This window comes from Gallinula chloropus (genome assembly GCF_964237585.1).
Source record: "Gallinula chloropus genome assembly, chromosome: 12".
Taxonomy (NCBI): domain Eukaryota; kingdom Metazoa; phylum Chordata; class Aves; order Gruiformes; family Rallidae; genus Gallinula; species Gallinula chloropus.
This window is the reverse complement of record NC_140097.1, coordinates 10219577-10235438: the sequence shown is the minus strand read 5'-3', so window position 1 is coordinate 10235438 and position 15862 is coordinate 10219577. Positions and strand designations below refer to the sequence as shown.

General features: G+C 66.7%; 5 protein-coding genes across 5 annotated transcripts; 3 read left to right on the top strand and 2 right to left on the bottom strand.

Moving 5' to 3' along the window:
* The first annotated feature begins 132 nt into the window (after positions 1-132).
* Positions 133-1736, top strand: OGG1 (8-oxoguanine DNA glycosylase). Its single transcript, XM_084269417.1, has 7 exons — positions 133-265; positions 371-651; positions 721-900; positions 993-1171; positions 1247-1388; positions 1472-1521; positions 1601-1736. Exons 1-7 carry the CDS (start codon positions 156-158, stop codon positions 1703-1705), a joined length of 1047 nt encoding a protein of 348 aa, XP_084125543.1. The 5' UTR covers positions 133-155; the 3' UTR covers positions 1706-1736.
* A 505-nt stretch (positions 1737-2241) lies between these two features.
* CAMK1 (calcium/calmodulin dependent protein kinase I) lies at positions 2242-5790 on the bottom strand. Its single transcript, XM_084269416.1, has 12 exons — positions 5741-5790; positions 5082-5194; positions 4200-4331; positions 3890-3964; positions 3681-3819; positions 3446-3572; positions 3273-3348; positions 3061-3173; positions 2877-2955; positions 2685-2772; positions 2447-2576; positions 2242-2365 (listed from the first exon to the last, which is right to left on the bottom strand). The coding sequence occupies exons 2-12, from the start codon at positions 5165-5167 to the stop codon at positions 2310-2312; spliced, it is 1101 nt and encodes a 366-aa protein (XP_084125542.1). The 5' UTR covers positions 5168-5194; positions 5741-5790; the 3' UTR covers positions 2242-2309.
* A 434-nt stretch (positions 5791-6224) lies between these two features.
* On the bottom strand, positions 6225-8970 carry TADA3 (transcriptional adaptor 3; the record flags this gene model as incomplete). Its single annotated transcript, XM_084269436.1, has 8 exons — positions 6225-6898; positions 6977-7162; positions 7294-7403; positions 7527-7630; positions 7799-7940; positions 8128-8233; positions 8392-8642; positions 8764-8970. The coding sequence occupies 8 exons, from the start codon at positions 8968-8970 to the stop codon at positions 6706-6708; spliced, it is 1299 nt and encodes a 432-aa protein (XP_084125562.1). The 3' UTR covers positions 6225-6705.
* Positions 8971-9639: 669 nt separating this feature from the next.
* On the top strand, positions 9640-11707 carry ARPC4 (actin related protein 2/3 complex subunit 4). The gene is made up of 6 exons (XM_084269472.1): positions 9640-9699; positions 9862-9980; positions 10387-10498; positions 10578-10673; positions 10800-10970; positions 11465-11707. The coding sequence occupies exons 1-6, from the start codon at positions 9697-9699 to the stop codon at positions 11468-11470; spliced, it is 507 nt and encodes a 168-aa protein (XP_084125598.1). The 5' UTR covers positions 9640-9696; the 3' UTR covers positions 11471-11707.
* A 49-nt stretch (positions 11708-11756) lies between these two features.
* LOC311196056 (tubulin monoglycylase TTLL3-like) lies at positions 11757-15657 on the top strand (the record flags this gene model as incomplete). The annotated part of the gene is given in 13 exon segments (XM_084269551.1): positions 11757-11829; positions 12418-12515; positions 12637-12909; positions 13024-13152; positions 13232-13346; positions 13465-13551; positions 13765-13933; positions 14022-14170; positions 14273-14504; positions 14600-15083; positions 15085-15141; positions 15144-15494; positions 15637-15657. Coding segments are annotated over 13 exon segments (2238 nt in total).
* Between the last annotated feature and the right edge of the window lie 205 nt (positions 15658-15862).

Below are 15862 nucleotides of genomic sequence, written 5' to 3'. Positions count from 1 at the left end.
GGGCGGAAAAGGGAACGGGAGCGGGGCGGCCATGTGCGGGCACCGCCGGAAGTCGGGCCAGAGCGTCTGAGGGAGGGGGCGGGCGCTGTGCCTGCCGGCGCGGCGGGGAACGCTCCGGTGGGGTAGCTCCGAGGGCACGGGCGGGGCGGCGGAGCATGAAGCTGCGGGATGGCCCGTCCCCCTTCCCGTGGCTGTGGCGCTCCCTGCCCTGCCCAGCGGCCGAGCTCCGCCTGGATCTGGTGCTGTCGTCGGGACAGACCTTCCGGTGAGCCGGGGTAGGGGGGCGGGAGTCCCGGGGTCCCGGCATCCCGGGGCCGATCCCGGCGGGGTCGGGTCAGGGCCGGTCCCGACGCTCTCCGCGTCACGGCAGGTGGTGGGAGAGCAGCCCCGGGGCCTGGACGGGCGTGCTGGGGGGCCGCGTCTGGACGCTGCGGCAGGACCGCGAGCGGCTGTGGTACACGGTGTACGGGGAGGAGGAGGAGGAGGAGCGGGACGGGGAGCTCCAGCCCGTCGGGGCGGCGAGGCCGGACGGTGCCGAGACGGATCGGATCCTGCGCGACTACTTCCAGCTGGACGTGGGGCTGTCGGCCCTGTACCGCGCCTGGGGGGCGGCCGACCCCCTCTTCCGCAGCGTGGCCGGTGACTTCCCAGGTGAGGTGGCTCCTCGGGGGGCCGAGGGCTGCTCCCACCCGGCAAGTCCTCACCGAGTGCCTCCCGCAGGGGTGCGGGTGCTGCGGCAGGACCCCGCCGAGTGCCTCCTCTCCTTCATCTGCACCTCCAACAACCACATCTCCCGCATCACCGCCATGATCGAGCGGCTCTGCCGCGCCTTCGGCCCGCACCTCTGCTGCCTCGACGACCGGCCCTTCCACGCCTTTCCCTCCCTTTCGGCGCTCGCAGGTCCACCGGCGCCTCGACGCCGTCCCTGCCACCCCGCCACGGCCTCTTGCCCTGCACGCCCAGCCCACGCCGCCCCACTGTCCCTCCTGCAGGCGCTGACGCCGAGGCCCGGCTGCGGGCGTTGGGTTTTGGGTACCGAGCCAAGTTCGTCAGCGGGACCGCAAAGGCCATCGCTGAGGGGTTCGGTGCCGAGGGGCTGCACCAGCTGCGCTCTGTGCCCTATGCCGAGGCCAGGCGGGTGCTGTGCACCCTGCCTGGGGTGGGCGCCAAGGTGGGTGCTGGGGAGGGGCTGGGGGGCAAGGAGTGAGGCTGGCAGCTCAGGGTTGATGGCACTGCCCTGCTGCAGGTTGCTGACTGCGTCTGCCTGATGGCCCTGGACAAGGCGGAGGCGGTGCCGGTGGACACACACGTCTGGCGCATTGCGCGGGAGCGATACGGCGCGGCGCTGGGTGGCAGGAGCCTGACCCCCCGGGCCCACCAGGAGATCGGTGAGGGCAGGGCTGGACCCTAATGTGGGACCCCCCAGGATGGGGATGGTGCCCCGGGGTCAGTGCTGACTCTCTCTCCGTAGGCGACTTCTTCCGGGGGCTGTGGGGTCCCCGTGCTGGCTGGGCGCAGGCGGTGAGTACCCCCCTCCCGGGTACCCCAGACTCAGCCACCACCCCAGCCATGCCCACCCTGTTGCCTCTCCCCACACCAGGTCCTCTTCTGCGCTGACCTCCGCAGGAGTCAGAAACCAGCCAGCACCCGGGATCGGGCCAAGGGAGCTGGGGGCCAGGACAGCTGTGGGGATGGGTCCCCCTAGGGACACCCCAGGAGGGACAGACCCCTGGGTCTGCAGCCGAGGACGGATCATGGCGCCTGCTCCCAGCCTGGGATGCACTGAGGAGTGAGCAGCTGCCTGGCCCCTGCCTGGTACGGGGCAGGGAGGAGAGTGGAGCTGCTGCCCTGGGCAGTGAAGTTGAGGGGCTCAGGGCCATGTCTGACCCCTTCCCCAGGCAGAGCCGAGCCAGGCAGCATTGGCCTCTTGTCTTTATTACAAGCAATAAAATAGAAACATCCATTTGGAAAATTCTCCTTGAACATGCTGGGGGGACGGGGGGGCAGTGCCAGGGCAGGTGTGGGGGGAGGGAGGGGGTGAGGGAAGAAGCCCGGGACGCAGCCCCGAGGTGGGGAGTGAGGGGGGAGCGCTCCAGGGGGCTGCCCCTGCCTCAGTGCAGAGCTCTGCTGCCAATGTGCAGAGAGGGGCAGCTCCGCACAGCTGGGGCGAGCCAGGCAGGGAGCCCCCCCCCCACACCATCCCTCCCTGCACCAACTCTGCAGGGCCCCCCCCCCACCCAGCCTGCACCATGCCCGTAGCAGGGCTGCATCCCCCGGCCGCCCCAGGACGTGGCCATGCAGGGCCGTGCTCAGTCTGGCAGCCGGCGCTGAGCTCTGCTCGCGGGTGGGCGCCCGCAGTCCGACCCTGTGGGGAGGGGAGCAGAGGGGTGAGAGCCTGGCCACAGCCCCAGGGGTACGAGATGGGGTTCAGGGGCTGGGGACTCACCGTTGCTGGTGGTCCCTCCCCGCAGTCGCTCGCCGGGGCTGGTGGGAGCCGTCTGCCCGGGGCCCTCCTGGCTGGTTCCCAGCTGCAGCTTCCTCATGTGTCTCACCACCGCCGTGGCGTTGAAGGCTTGCTGCCAACCCCACAGCGTCCATTACCCAGCATGGGGTGTCCGGCAAGGAGGGGGCCCCACACAGCCCCTGGCACCCCACAGCCTCCCTCCCCAGCACCCTGTGCTCACCTTCCACTTGCTCTTTGCAAAGTTCTTCTTGATCTGCTCGCTCACCGACTGGTGGATGTTCTTGTCCAGGGCCGTGTCCCCAGCAATCCTGGAGAGGGACAGGGGTCAGCAGAACACCCCCAGCCCCACGCCTAGTGGAGGGTAAACTGGGGGTGAGGTGGCACAGCCAGGTGACAGCAGTCCCATCCTTACCAGGGATGCTGCAGGGCTTGCTCACAAGTGAAGCGCTTGCTGGGGTCCTTCTCCATCAGGTGCTGGATGAAATCCTTGGCTGGGACAGGGCACGGAGCAGCCATGAGCACCTGCACCCACTGCCCCCCCACCCAGCTACCATGACACCATGACAGCTCCCAACCCTTTGGTGGTCTCAGCTCACCCGAGTCTGAGATGTCATCCCAGTAGGGTGAGTCAAACTCGTACTCAGCCCGCAGGATCTGCTCGAAGAGCTTGGCATCGTTCTCGTCGTAGAAAGGGGGGTAACCGCAGAGCCTGGGGGGGTGCCGGGGAGGGGGATGCTGGCCCCTGGCAGCCCCGGGGGGGACAGGCCCCTGCATAAGGGAGGGGGGCAGGAGGTGGGGGGATACATACAGAATGTAGGCGATGACTCCGATGGACCAGCAATCCACTGCCTTGCTGTAGGGCTTCTGTGCCAGCACCTCAGGGGCTGGGGTGGGGACAGCAGGAGTGAGGGGGGACCCCGACCCCAGGGCGGGACCCCAGGCCTGCCCCCAGGCCAGTGGCAGCCCACAGCAGATGCTCACCCACGTAGCCGGGGGTGCCGCAGGCCGTGGACATGACGCTGCCGCAGCCCTCGATCTTGGACAGCCCGAAGTCGCTGATCATGATCTTGGAGTCCTCGTCCAGGCTGTAATAGAGCAGGTTCTCGGGCTGCGGGGAGCGGGGGTGTCAGGGAGGCGTGATACCAGGGTCACCTCCTCACCACCATGGGAGGGGGGGGGTGAGGTGTGTGCTGTGCGTGTGCCCCCCACCGCTCACCTTCAGGTCACGGTGCACAATGCCCATGTCGTGCAGGTATTTGACGGCGTCGAGGATCTGCCGGATCAGGGCGCTGGCGTCCCGCTCGGTGTAGAAGCCCTTCTCCACGATGCGGTCGAAGAGTTCCCCCCCCGAGACCCTGCGGGGACAGGCAGAGCTGGTCAGCACGTACCCCTTCAGGCCTCCCCAGACCCTCTGATGTCACTCACAGTTGCATGATGAGGTAGAGGTGGGTGCCGCTTTCATAGATGTCATCCAAGGCCACAATGTTGGGGTGCTTGATCCTGTGGAGGGAGGGAAGTGGCATGGGGGGTGAGGAGGCTCCCAGCCCCCCACCTCAGCCCCCACCAGACAGCGAGCGGTCAGGCTCAGCCCCATGGGGTGTCACGCGCTGCCAGCTATTTTGGGCGCTGCCGATAACGCCTGGTGATGGGTGCTGGCAGTGGGGAACCGTGCCGAGTGCAGGGAAAGAGGGGTGCAGGGCAGGACCCCCGCCCTGGTCGCTGGGACAGCCCCTACTTGTGGAGGACGGCGATCTCGTTCTCGATGCTGGTCTCCTTCCCCTCCAGCGCCTTCTTGGCGATGCACTTGATGGCCACCAGCTTCCGCGTCGCCTTCTCCTCCGCCAGGACCACCTCGGAGAAGGCCCCCCTGGGTTCGGAGGGGGGGAAAGGCAAGGGGTGAGCCAGGCAAGGGGTGCTGCTGGCCGGAGCTGCAGATACCGCGCAGCGATTGCCATGGCGACGGGGAGAAAGTCCAGCTATTTATAGGAGAGAGTGAGCCGGAGCCGCCCGCTGGGACGGCCGGACACAGGCGCAGCCGGACGCGGAGCGCCTAGCGTCTCCCAGCACAGCTGCACCAGCCCCTTGTCAGGCAGGATAACATCCTGCCGCTGCCAGGGGTGGGGACGGGTGGGTTTCAGCAACCCCCAGGGTGAGCAGGGCCACCCTGCCTGGCTCCACGGGGTCCCGGGGGCCACCCAAAAGCTGCGGCACCCAGGGTCCGGGGGCAGAGCTGTTGGCAGTGCCCAGGTGGGGCAGGTGTCAGGCAGCGTGCTGGGGCGGCCAGGCCCTAAGCCTTGCTGTAATTAACCCGCTAATCCACCCTAAGAGCCTTACGGTGCTTCGGGCACCACCGAGCACCCCTCTGCCGCCCGAGGGAACCGGCACCCTCGGCCCGGTGTCCGGCACCGCGGGCGGGAGGCACAGCCAGCACCGCCAACCCCTTGCCTGTATCCCGCGGCGTGGGCCCCACGTGCCAGCCCAGCTCAGCCACTGCCATGGGCCAGCATTTGAGCTGGGTCCACACGGCGGGTTTGGTGTGGCAGGGGCACAGTCGGTGCCATGGGTGGGGTGTCACCGGTATGTGTGTGTGTGTCCCCGCTTCCCGACTGAGACTCACGTGCCCAGGACCTCGCGGAAGTCGTAGATGCGCCGAATGTCCTCGGTCCTCTTCTTCCAGCTGGGCCCATCCTGCCCCAGCGGCATGGTGCCCTGTGGGGCCACCCGCTCCCCCTGGGACACGAGTGGGGAACAGGCTGTCGGCGGGCTCTGTCGGGGGTGTGTGGGGGTGTGGGAGGGGAGGGGGGTCCCATCCCAGGAATGCCGTGGTGTGAGGGGATGTCAGGACACGCGGGTGACGCGATGGGGGAAGCGATCCACGGCAGCGTCGCGGCGTGATGGCAACAAGCGCTGTCCTGCCTTTGCTCAGGCCCCGCGTGGGGCAGCACCCCCCCCCCCCCCCCGCACCCACCCCGCACTCCCCCCCCTCTCACACCCGAGTCCCGGCTTGGGGTGCCCCACGGGGGTCAGGCGCTGGGCCGCTCCCGGGACGGGATGGGTGACGGGAGAGGGGGGGGGTGGAAGGCACGCGCGTGGGAGGGGGGGATTGGGGTGCCCATCCCGCCTCCTCCCCCCCCCCCCGCCCGCGGGTCCCGCGCGCGTGCCAGCGGGCAGAGCCGCGCCGGGCGGGGCGCGCGTGGGAGCAGCGGGGCCGTTACACCGGCGGGGCTCGCGCGTGGGCACCGCGCCCCGCGCGTGGGCACCCCGCCCCGCCCTTACCGACGGCTGCGGCGGCCCCGGCCCCGCGCGGAGCGGCGGCGACTCCTCCCGGCGCGGCGCCGCCGGACAGCCCTGACGTCACGGGGAAGGGCGGGGCCACGGTTAGTCCCCACCAATGGGAGCGCGGTGGGCGGGGCTGGCGGCGGAGAGGGACACGCGTGACCGCGGAGCGCGTGTCCACGGGGGGGTGGGGGGATGAGGGGATGGGAAAGGGGAATGCGGCCGGGGGGGCGGCGGGGAAGGGGGCCCTGGAGTGACACTGGGGGGGGGGCTGGAGTGACACACGTGGGCTGCCTGGGGACACGAGTGTGGCTGCCCCCCCACGCTGCAGGGCAGCAGCGCCCCACTCTCACCCCCCAGCCTGAGCAGGCAGCAGCAGGCAACACACCCACCCACCCCCCCTCCAACTGCCCCCCTGCCCCATCCCGCACCCCACGGCATCCCCCATCCCACACATCACCACCGCCTGCACCGCGCTGCCTTTATTGCTGGCACGAGTGGCAGTGGTACCACGGGTACATGGAGAGCCCGGCCGCCCCTGACCCCTCCTCGCACCCCTCAGCACAGCCCCTGGGAGCCGCCAGTCCCCCTGTGGGGAGGGGGACAGGGGACCGTGGGAGCCGCACCACCGCAGCAGCCACCACATCCACCCCCTGCGGCGGCGCGGCTGATGTCACGCTCCCAGAATAACAGGGGAAGTGCGGGGGGCAACGCCGAAGCGGAAGCCACCAGCCGCAGGCAGGGCCGTTCCCAGGAGGGCTCCCAGCAGCTCTGCAGTGTCCCCAGCCAGAGTGGGTGACGCCCCGCATGGGCAGGGGACAGTAAGGGCACAGCAGCCAGGACTGTCACCCAGATGGGTTGGCAAAACACGCCCAGGGTGTGCGGGGGCTGCACCCCTCTGTCCCACACTACAGCCACCACCCCTGGCTGCCAAGGTCCATGGCAGAGGGTTTCCTCAGACCCTGCTACCCGTCCAGCAGCTTGAGGATGCTCTCCCGCTCCTTCAGGGTTTTCCAGGCCTGGTCCTTCTCCTTCTTGGTGGGTGTGCGCTTCTTCTGCCGGGCAGCCATGATCTTGCGGAAGGCGTCCATCACCTCGTTGTCAGCCATGCGGACGCGCTGCCGCAGCTCCTGCCGGTGCAGCTCCTCCTTGGCCAGCCTGAGGGGAGACGACACGGGGGTGGTCAGGCCCCCACCGAGCAGCTCCCTGCCAGTGCCCATTGCTGCCTGCTCTCACCGCAGCAGCTCATGCTTCTTGGCGCGGTTGTGTGCGCTGAGGGCCTTCAGCTCCGCCTGCCTCTTGCGCAGCTCAGCCAGCACCTCATCCTCTGAGTCCTCAGCTGGCCGGTCCTCCGATTCCAGCAGGCCCTGGGCCACCAGCTCCTCCTTGATGCGCCCTTCCAGTGACTTGGTGTGCGGGACACTGTCGGGGCAGAACAGCCGCTGCCCACCACGCACCCTTTGCTCTCCCAGACTCGCTGGGGCAGGGCAGCCACCAGCGTGTTTGGAGTCCCCAGGGGCAGCGCCAAGCTCTGGGGCCACCTCCCTGCTCACCTGAAGGGCTTGTTCTGGCTGCGGGGAGACGTACCGGCGCCATCGGCTCCCGAGTCCTTTCCGGCGATCTCAGGGATGGGAGAGTCCTCCACAGGGGAGATGATGTTCTCCTACCGACGGGAGTGCAAAGGAAGGGTCACTGTGCTGGGCTGTGGGGAAGCTGCCCCAGGGGGTCAGGTCATGGCCCGGCACACGGAGCTCAGCCACCACTGAGGCCCACAGAACCCACTCACCTCCACAAGGGCCTGCAGGAGACGCTGCGTCAGGGGCCCGAAGGGACACCCATCCTCTGGCTGCTCATGCTGAGCCTCTGACTTCTTCAGCAGGGCATCAACATCTGGGAAGAAGTGGGAAGGGGAAAACACCGACCCCGAAAACACGGAGGTAAGCAGCGGGACAGGGCAGCCTCTGCCCCAGGCACGTGGGGTGAGGGGCCAGGGCTCAGCTCTGGGGGGCACGGGTGCTCACAGCCCTTCTGGGCAAAGGCACGTGGGGACAGAGGCACCTTTGGTGTCGAGCTCAGTCAGTGGCCCTAGGACGCCTTTCTTCTTGTCGGCAGCAGCTGCTGCCCGGGCCCCATCCTTCTGCTCCTCCAACAGGTCCTCCTGGGCCCAGCGCTGGGAGTAATGCTTCCCCAGGGGTGGGATCTGCGAGAGCAGGGCTTGGCACAGCTCAGGATGCCCCCATCTTGCCTCCCACCTCCCGCTCAGCACCACAGCATCAACCCCAGGCAGGAACGCTGAGGCATGGGACAGGATGAAGTGGCCAGAGGCCAGGAGGGACTGGGGAGAGAGAGACGGGGACAGGGCAAGAGAAACGCCAGGAGATTTTCACCTTGTAATGCTCTGCCTCATCCTCTGGTGGCTTGAGCAGCTCCTCCAGGACTCTGACCTCCTCATTAGTGAGATCTGCACAGTACGGCTCCACCGATGCCCAGAACCTGCGGGGATGGATGAACTGTGAGGGAGAGCTATGGGGCAGCCCGCAGGAGCTGACACACACCCCTTCCCTCCAGGGACATCTCTCCCCTTGAGCTGGAGGCAGCCCTCATGCTGGGTGCTGCAAGGAAAGAGACGGATGATCCCAACACCCACACACCTGTTTGGAGCATCGTTTTTGGGAATGCGGGGCACGTCAATGGGATCGTCCTGGAACTCGTACTCCTGGATCTTGGGCTGTAGGTTCTTGGACTTGGGCCGCCCAGGGCCAGGCCCTGTCCCATGGCCCCCTTTGCCTTCCAGCTTCTGTTTCTTGGGCTTCCCGTGCTTGACAGAGGTGCCCACATCGTGGTCCTTGCTCAGCTTCAGGAACCGCCGGTCACCCTTCTTATCCTGCCAGTCTGTGAGGATCTGGAAGACAGCAGTGCCTGGTCAGGTCCTGCGCCCGGCGCTGAGCAGGGAGGCAGCCCCCTCGGCGGGAAGGGGCACGGGGAGGGGGGCGGGGGGGGAGCAACAGCTCTGATCCCAGCACCTGTGTCTCAGCCTCCAGGACACGGAGCCGGCGGCTGGCAGAGGACAGCAGCGTCTCCAGTTCCAGCTGCAGCGTGTCCAGCTCCTCGATGCCGATGCCATCGTCCTCCGAGCGGGCCAGCACGGCCGTGTACCGGGGGCACACCTTCACGTGGTCCACCGACTTGAAGTCGTGGAACTGCAGCGGGCAGTCCTTCAGCTCGCTCATGGCACCGGGCGCGCTACGGGAGGTGCGGGGGGAGGCTGGGGGGGGGGGGGGGGGAGGGGGCTACGGGGGACCCGGGGATGGGGGAAGCCGAAAGGAAGGGGGTCGGGGCGGGGGGGTTACGGGGAACCGGGGAGGTCACCGGGGCGCTGAGGGCAAGGAGGCGGCACCGGGAAGAGGAGGGGCACCGAAGGGCCCTGCGCTGAGGAGGATGCGTGAGGAGCGCCGGTGGGGCAGCGGGTGCCGCGAGGCGGGCGGCGCCGCGGGGCGGAGGCGGCGGGAGCGCCGCCGGGCCGGGTCGAGCCAAGCCTAGGCCGCTGGCCCCTTCCGGCCCCCGTAGACGGCGGTCGCCCCGCCCCCTCGTTCTTCCATTGGCTCGACTGCGGATAGAGACCACCGCTCATTGGTCCGGCTCGCTCTCCATCTCTTTTCCCTAATATGGAAGCGATGACAGGAGCGTACCAAATGCAGTGGGACGTGGGGGGGGGAAAGCAGTGGGGGGATCGCGGCGTAGCCCCTGACCCCGCTCTTCAGCGCTGCCGCCTCCCCGTTACGTGACGCTGAGTCCCCGGTCTGTGCCGCAGTGAGGCCAGCCCGTCGCCATTCCCGCCCTGGATGCGGGTTGGGAGCCTCCCGCCTCCCCCCTCCCGCCGCAGTGGCAGTTCCCGAGCACCTCGGAAGAGGGGACCGGCTACTTCCGCCTGCCGGGACCGGACCTCAGCTGCCACCATGGTAGGGCGGGGGGCGCGCCGGGCCGGGTGGGGGCAGCCGGGTGTGAGGGGGGCAGACGGGAGCGGGCGGGCGGGCGGGCGGTGAGCGGGGGTGGGAGGGAGCGGTGGGTCCCGGGGCCGGACCTGGATGTTTGACGCCGCCGTCGTGTCGTCTCCCCCCCAGACCGCGACCCTGCGCCCGTACCTGAACGCGGTGCGCGCCACGCTGCAGGCCGCGCTGTGCCTGGAGAACTTCTCCTCGCAGGTGGTGGAGCGGCACAACAAGCCCGAGGTGGAAGTCAGGTACGGGGGTGGGGCCCTGCGCCCGCCCTGGGGACCGCTGCCGGGTGGCTGGGCGGCCGGCGGTAAGGACTTCCGTATAGCCGGGGTCCGGGGCCGTGCAGCCCGGCAGGCCTCCACAACCCACCGGCTGCCGCCCGTTCCTCACGGCGCTGGTGCGGGTAGGGAGCTGAGGAACTGCCGGGAGGAGGGAGGGAGGAGGGGATCCGCCTGGGATCTGCCTCGAGGTGGGGGATGGGGGGTGAGGGGGTGGGACGCGCCTTCAGGAGGCGGAAAGCACCATGTAGCGGCGTGAAGCAAACCCTCCGCAACTTCTCTCTGATCCCTGCGGCTCTCTGCTTGTGCACTCCCCGTTTCTGACCGGTAGGTGCTTCCTCCTGAGTCAGTTCTGTTCTTCCTGTGCTCCCAGGAGCAGCAAAGAGCTGCTGTTGCAGCCAGTGATCATCAGCAGGAACGAGAAGGAGAAGGTCCTCATTGAGGGCTCCATTAACTCTGTGCGTGTCAGCATTGCAGTGAAACAGGTGAGATGGGGGGGCTGGCAGTGGGCTGGCAGCTCACACCTGGCACAGGGGGAGCCTCACTTCTCTTCCCTTTCCTCAGGCTGATGAGATCGAGAAGATCTTGTGCCACAAATTTATGCGCTTCATGATGATGAGGGCTGAAAACTTCTTCATCCTGCGTAGGAAGCCCGTTGAGGTGAGGTGACTGGCATGGGGCAGGGCAGCTCCTTGCTCTGCACCTGGCACTGGGGAGGTGAATGTGTCTCCAGTGCGGGACTGAGAGATGAGGTGCTTATCCCCAGGGTGCTTCTCCCTTCCCCAGGGCTACGACATCAGCTTCTTGATCACAAACTTCCACACGGAGCAGATGTACAAACACAAGCTGGTGGATTTTGTCATCCACTTTATGGAGGAGATCGACAAGGAGATCAGTGAAATGAAGCTCTCTGTCAACGCCAGGGCCCGCATCGTGGCAGAGGAGTTCCTCAAGAATGTGAGCCTCTGAACCAGGAGGAGATGGCCCCATTACGTTGGGACTGGGGCACAAAGCCCACATGGCCCTTGTGCCCAGAGCCCCCATCCTGTACTTGGGGACAGTTGGGGCATTCTGCCCAGGAAACTTCTCAGGGGTGGAGGGTGGGGACAGTTGGGATGCTCTGTGCAGGGAACCTCTCAGGGGTGGAGGGAGGATGCCCGGGGAATACTTGCACTCCTTTTGCTTGTCAAGTGCCACATTTGACACACACACACACCACAGAGTACACCCAGGTATGGGCAGGAGCCAGGGGGCTGTATCCCTTTCAGTGGCTACTGTGACGGGACATGAGGTGCCTGGGTGAGGCAGAGGGAGAAGCTGTGTGTGGATCTGTGTGCTGGCCGCGCTCCCCGGGGCCAAGGAGGGCAGCGGGCACGCCGAAAGGCTGAGTGACACCCAGGGGAGCACCCGGGGACAGGGACTGATGCTGCATCTCTCCTCTCTCCTTTCAGTTTTAGGCCGTGGCGCAGGACCCCGTGGCTCCCCGACGCTTTCCCCTGGATGATGATGATGATGATGATGATGATCGTGCCTGCTCCCGCTGCCCCGGCGTGCAGACAGCCGAGCCGGGCCGGGCCGGGCCCCTGGCCGGGCGGCCGTGCTGGGAGCAGCCCCCGCTTGCGGCAGCGCAGCCCCCGGGCTCTGCCGTTGTCTCGTCCCGGTTTTTTTTTAAACGGTGTCGTTGGTTTGTTGGCTGTGATGGGTGTGTCTCTTCCCTGCGCCGGGGGCGGGGTCTGCGGCGCCATGGCAACTGCAAACAGTGGGCGCGCCCCCGACGCTGCTGTCAAGGTCGGGGGTGGTCTGCGGCTGTCCAGTGGTACCGGCAGGTCTGGGGCGGCTGGGGGTGGCTGAGGTTTGAGGGAGGAGCCAGTGTGGGGTGTGGGCGGGCGCTGGGGCCAGTGTGTCTGGCTCCGGGGCGGTTGGTGGTTGTCCCCGGTGGGGGCAGTGGACCCAGTGTGGGTCTGGGGGCTGCATCACACACTGAGCACCGTCTCAGTCCCCAGTGGGGCAAGGGAACGGGGACCTGCTTGGCACCCAGGGAGGGCAGAGCCATCTACAGCTCACCTCGTCCTCACACTACCACAGGACCGTGCCCCACAGAGAGCGACGATGCGGGTTTACGGCCCCCCTCCAGCTAGGGGCGGTGCCCAGCTGGAGGGGGGACGCTGTTGGAACAGGACACACCCCGGCTGTGCTTTGCCCTGCCCGGCTGTGCGTGCGCACACAGCGGGCAAGCGGAACATCCCAGCTGGTGCTGGCACGAGGCGTGGTGGGTCAGTAACTGCTGCAGCAGGGACCCACAAACTGCTCAGGCAGAGGCAGGCAGGTAGGTGCCTTGTCCCCTCCTGTGTCTGCCCACCCCACGGGACTGGAGATATGGGGTCAGATGGGGCTTTCTTCTCAGGCCAAGCCGCACTTGCCAGACGCTCTGGCTTCCAGTACCCCCTGCTCACCCCTGAGCAGCACAGGAAAGCCAAGCGGCATGTGGAGAGGGCCATCAAGGTGAGGGGCCAGAGGGCCCTGTGCCCTGTGCCTGCACTGATTGTGCTTACAGCTCAGGGCTGAGACCCGAGCTAGAGGGATCAGGGTGGGGGCAGGCTGAGCTCTTGGGTCCCTCCCCTAGGAGAAGAAGATCTTCACACTGCTGGGCTCCTACCCCATCATCCGTAGCCAGCTGCGGGCCCGGGGCTGGGTGGAGAAGAAGGTCCACTATGCAGGCAGGGCATGTAACCGGCTGGAGCAGCATCATGGCCACCAGGAGAAACAGCTGGAGGAGGAGGAGGAGGATGAAGCATGCCCTTCCCTGGAGACTGAGGAGTCTCTGCACTTCCCATGTCTACCTGAGGAAGAAAAGGAGTGGTGGCATGAGGACCCCGATGGCATCCATGAAGTCATGGTTAGCTGGGAGGGCCACAGCCCCCCAAGTCCCTTCCCCAGGACCCCCAAGAGCAGGGCCCACCCAAGGCAGGAGGCCAGGGTGGGTTAAGAGTGTCCATGTCTCACCCCGCAGTCCCGCATGGTGCAAAAAGAGGTGCCATATTTGATCTGGACTTGCCAACTCAGTACTGTCAACAGCCAGTTGCTGCAGCAGAACCAGGTGGTGAACCACTATGCCCAAGTGGGCGCCTTCACTACCAAGGTGAGACCCTGGGGTCCTTGGGGAGGGACAGGACATGGGTGTAGGGGTCTGTCAGGCGCTGACACCCTTCCCTGAACAGGAGGGGCTGTGCCGCAACATACGAAACCTGCCCTGGTTTGAGCAAGCTGACCCTGACACCTTCTTCCCCCGCTGCTACCTGCTGGGGCCTGCAGACGATCGGCAAGCCTTCATTGGTGAGCTTGGGGCTGGGGTGTCCCCGTGGTGGAGCCGCTGGCCCTCCCACCCCTTTCCCCCTCCCCTCCTGCCCAGTGTCCTGCTTGGGACTGGGCAGGGACAATGCCCCACTTGCAGAGGATTTTCGCCTGACGGCAGCACGCAGCCTGCTCAAAATGGCTCTGAAGAGGATGGAGCAGCCCCCAAAAGCCAGTGAAGAGCCAGGTGAGCCTGTGGAGCTGGGCAAGGGGAGGAGGAGCGATATGTGAAGCTTGGGGTCACAGGCATGTCTGGGGGCCTGAACCTCTACTTGAGACACCCCAATCCCTCCCACCAGCCTGCCCACACACACCCAAAGCCCCTCATCCCACCAGGAGGCTCTGAGGGTGACCCAGTGGGTCCCCAGGAGCCATGTCCATCACTCCATGCCACCTACAGGGACACCAAAACCCCCCCTGGCCTCCCAGCTGGTGGAGAAAGCCCTGCAGGTCTGTGAGCAGCACCTGGGCAGCTTGCAGCACCAGGACATTGATGTGGACCCTGCAACCCCCGGCATGACGGATGCTGAGTGGGACCGCTTCCTGCACGATTACTACAATGTGGTACAGTGAGTGCCAAGTGGGATTGGGGTGGGGTGGGGGGACATGGACACCACAGCAGGGCTGGTGCCGAACCCCCACCTGCATCCCCTGCAGCAGAGGGGCCAAGCTGGCACCGAGTGAGGCTCAGCAGAAGTGGTGCCAGGACCTGCTGCAGCTCCTGGCGCAGCAGCTGCCCCAGTTTGGTGTGGAAGGAGACCACAACATCTGGATCCTTAAGCCCGGTGCCAAATCCCGGGGCATAGGTAAGGCTGGGGGGAAGCCAGGCACAGGCTCCCTGCCCTGGGGTGGGGGGGGGGGGGGGAAGAGATGGGGTATGCGTGTCCCACTGTCCCTGTGTTCCCCAGGCATCGTCTGCACAGGACAGCTGGAGGAAGTGCTGCGGCTGTCAAGGGGCTGCTTGTCGGGTGAGTGGGTGGTGCAGAAGTACGTGGAGCGGCCGCTGCTCATCTTCAACATCAAATTCGACATCCGACAATGGTTCCTGGTGACCGACTGGAATCCGCTGACTGTCTGGTTCTACCGTGACTGCTACCTGCGCTTCTGCTCCCAGCACTTCTCCCTGCATGAACTGGACTCGTGAGTGCCCCCCCCCCCCCCCCCCCCCCAAATGGAATGCCCCCCACCCTGGCACCCAGCAGCTCCCTGACCCAGCCCCTCTCTCCCTGCCCCAGTGCCCGGCACCTTTGCAACGTCTCCATCCAGAAGTGGTACAAGCTGGCAGAGGACTGGCCCCCCCAGCTGCCTTCCGACCAGATCTGGTCCTCCCAGCAGTTCCAGGAGTACCTGGCACAAATGGGACGTCCCGATGTCTGGGCCCAGGTGACTGTGCCTGGCATGAAGGCGGCTGTGCTGGGCGCCCTGCGCAGTGCTAAAGACATGGTGCTGTCCCGCAAGGGCAGCTTTGAGCTCTACGGGGCCGACTTTATCCTCGGGGAGGACTGCCAACCCTGGCTGCTGGAGATCAATTCCAACCCCACCATGGCCCCCTCCGCGGTGGTGACCGCCCGGCTCTGTGCCAATGTCCAGCGGGACATGCTGCGTGTGGTGCTCAACCACAAGGACGACCCTACCTGCTCTACTGGTGCCTTTGAACTCCTCTACAAGGAGGTGAGTTTTGGGGGAGGGGAAGAGGCCGCAGGGCAGGCACCCCCTCGGGCACCCTGAGCCTCCATTCCCCACCTTGTCTCCCTGCAGGCAGTTGTGCCCAGGCCTATGTCCAAGGGGCTGAAGCTAGTGGTGCAAGGCCACTCCCTGAAGAAGTCCCAGCTGCCACAGGATCAACACCAGCTCAGGGTCTCCACTATTAACCTCTGTCTCCCTGAGCTTCCTGTGCGCTCCAGCCCATGGGGCAGAGCAACCCAGGGACTCCAGCCAGGAGCAGCACAGGGGAAGCCAGCTCATCTGGGGCAATGCAGCCGCCGCTGCCCACCCAAATCAGCCCCCCCATTTCCACTGGCCCCCTCAGCCTGCCGTGATGGGAGCCAGGGGCTGCCACAGCTCCGTCACCCACTCAGGCAGCCCCAGGCTTCTCTGCCCCGGCTCCCCCAGCCCAATGCCTCTACCCGGGCCAGGACACCCATCCCACCACCCCGGGAAACCCCTGGCAATCCTCAGCGACCTGCAGGTCTCACCTCCCAATTCAGTCCTGCCAGGGTGCCACATCCACCTGGGTGGGCACCTGGTGCCTGGACCCCACGCCCCCCCCCAGGGCAGCCGAGCCCCAGCGTGAGGAGGCAGCGCATAGCAGCTCTCAGGGGGATGCAGAACTGTGACCCTGAAGGACACACAAGAGATGACAGCAGCCTGCCTGCCCCAGCCAGGGCAGCAGGGCAGCACCCAGTCTGTGTCTATCCCAGACAGACCAGATCACTGGGTGGTGGTACCCAGCTCCCCCCACTGCGGGGGCTGCAGAACACATTGGTGACAAAGGACAG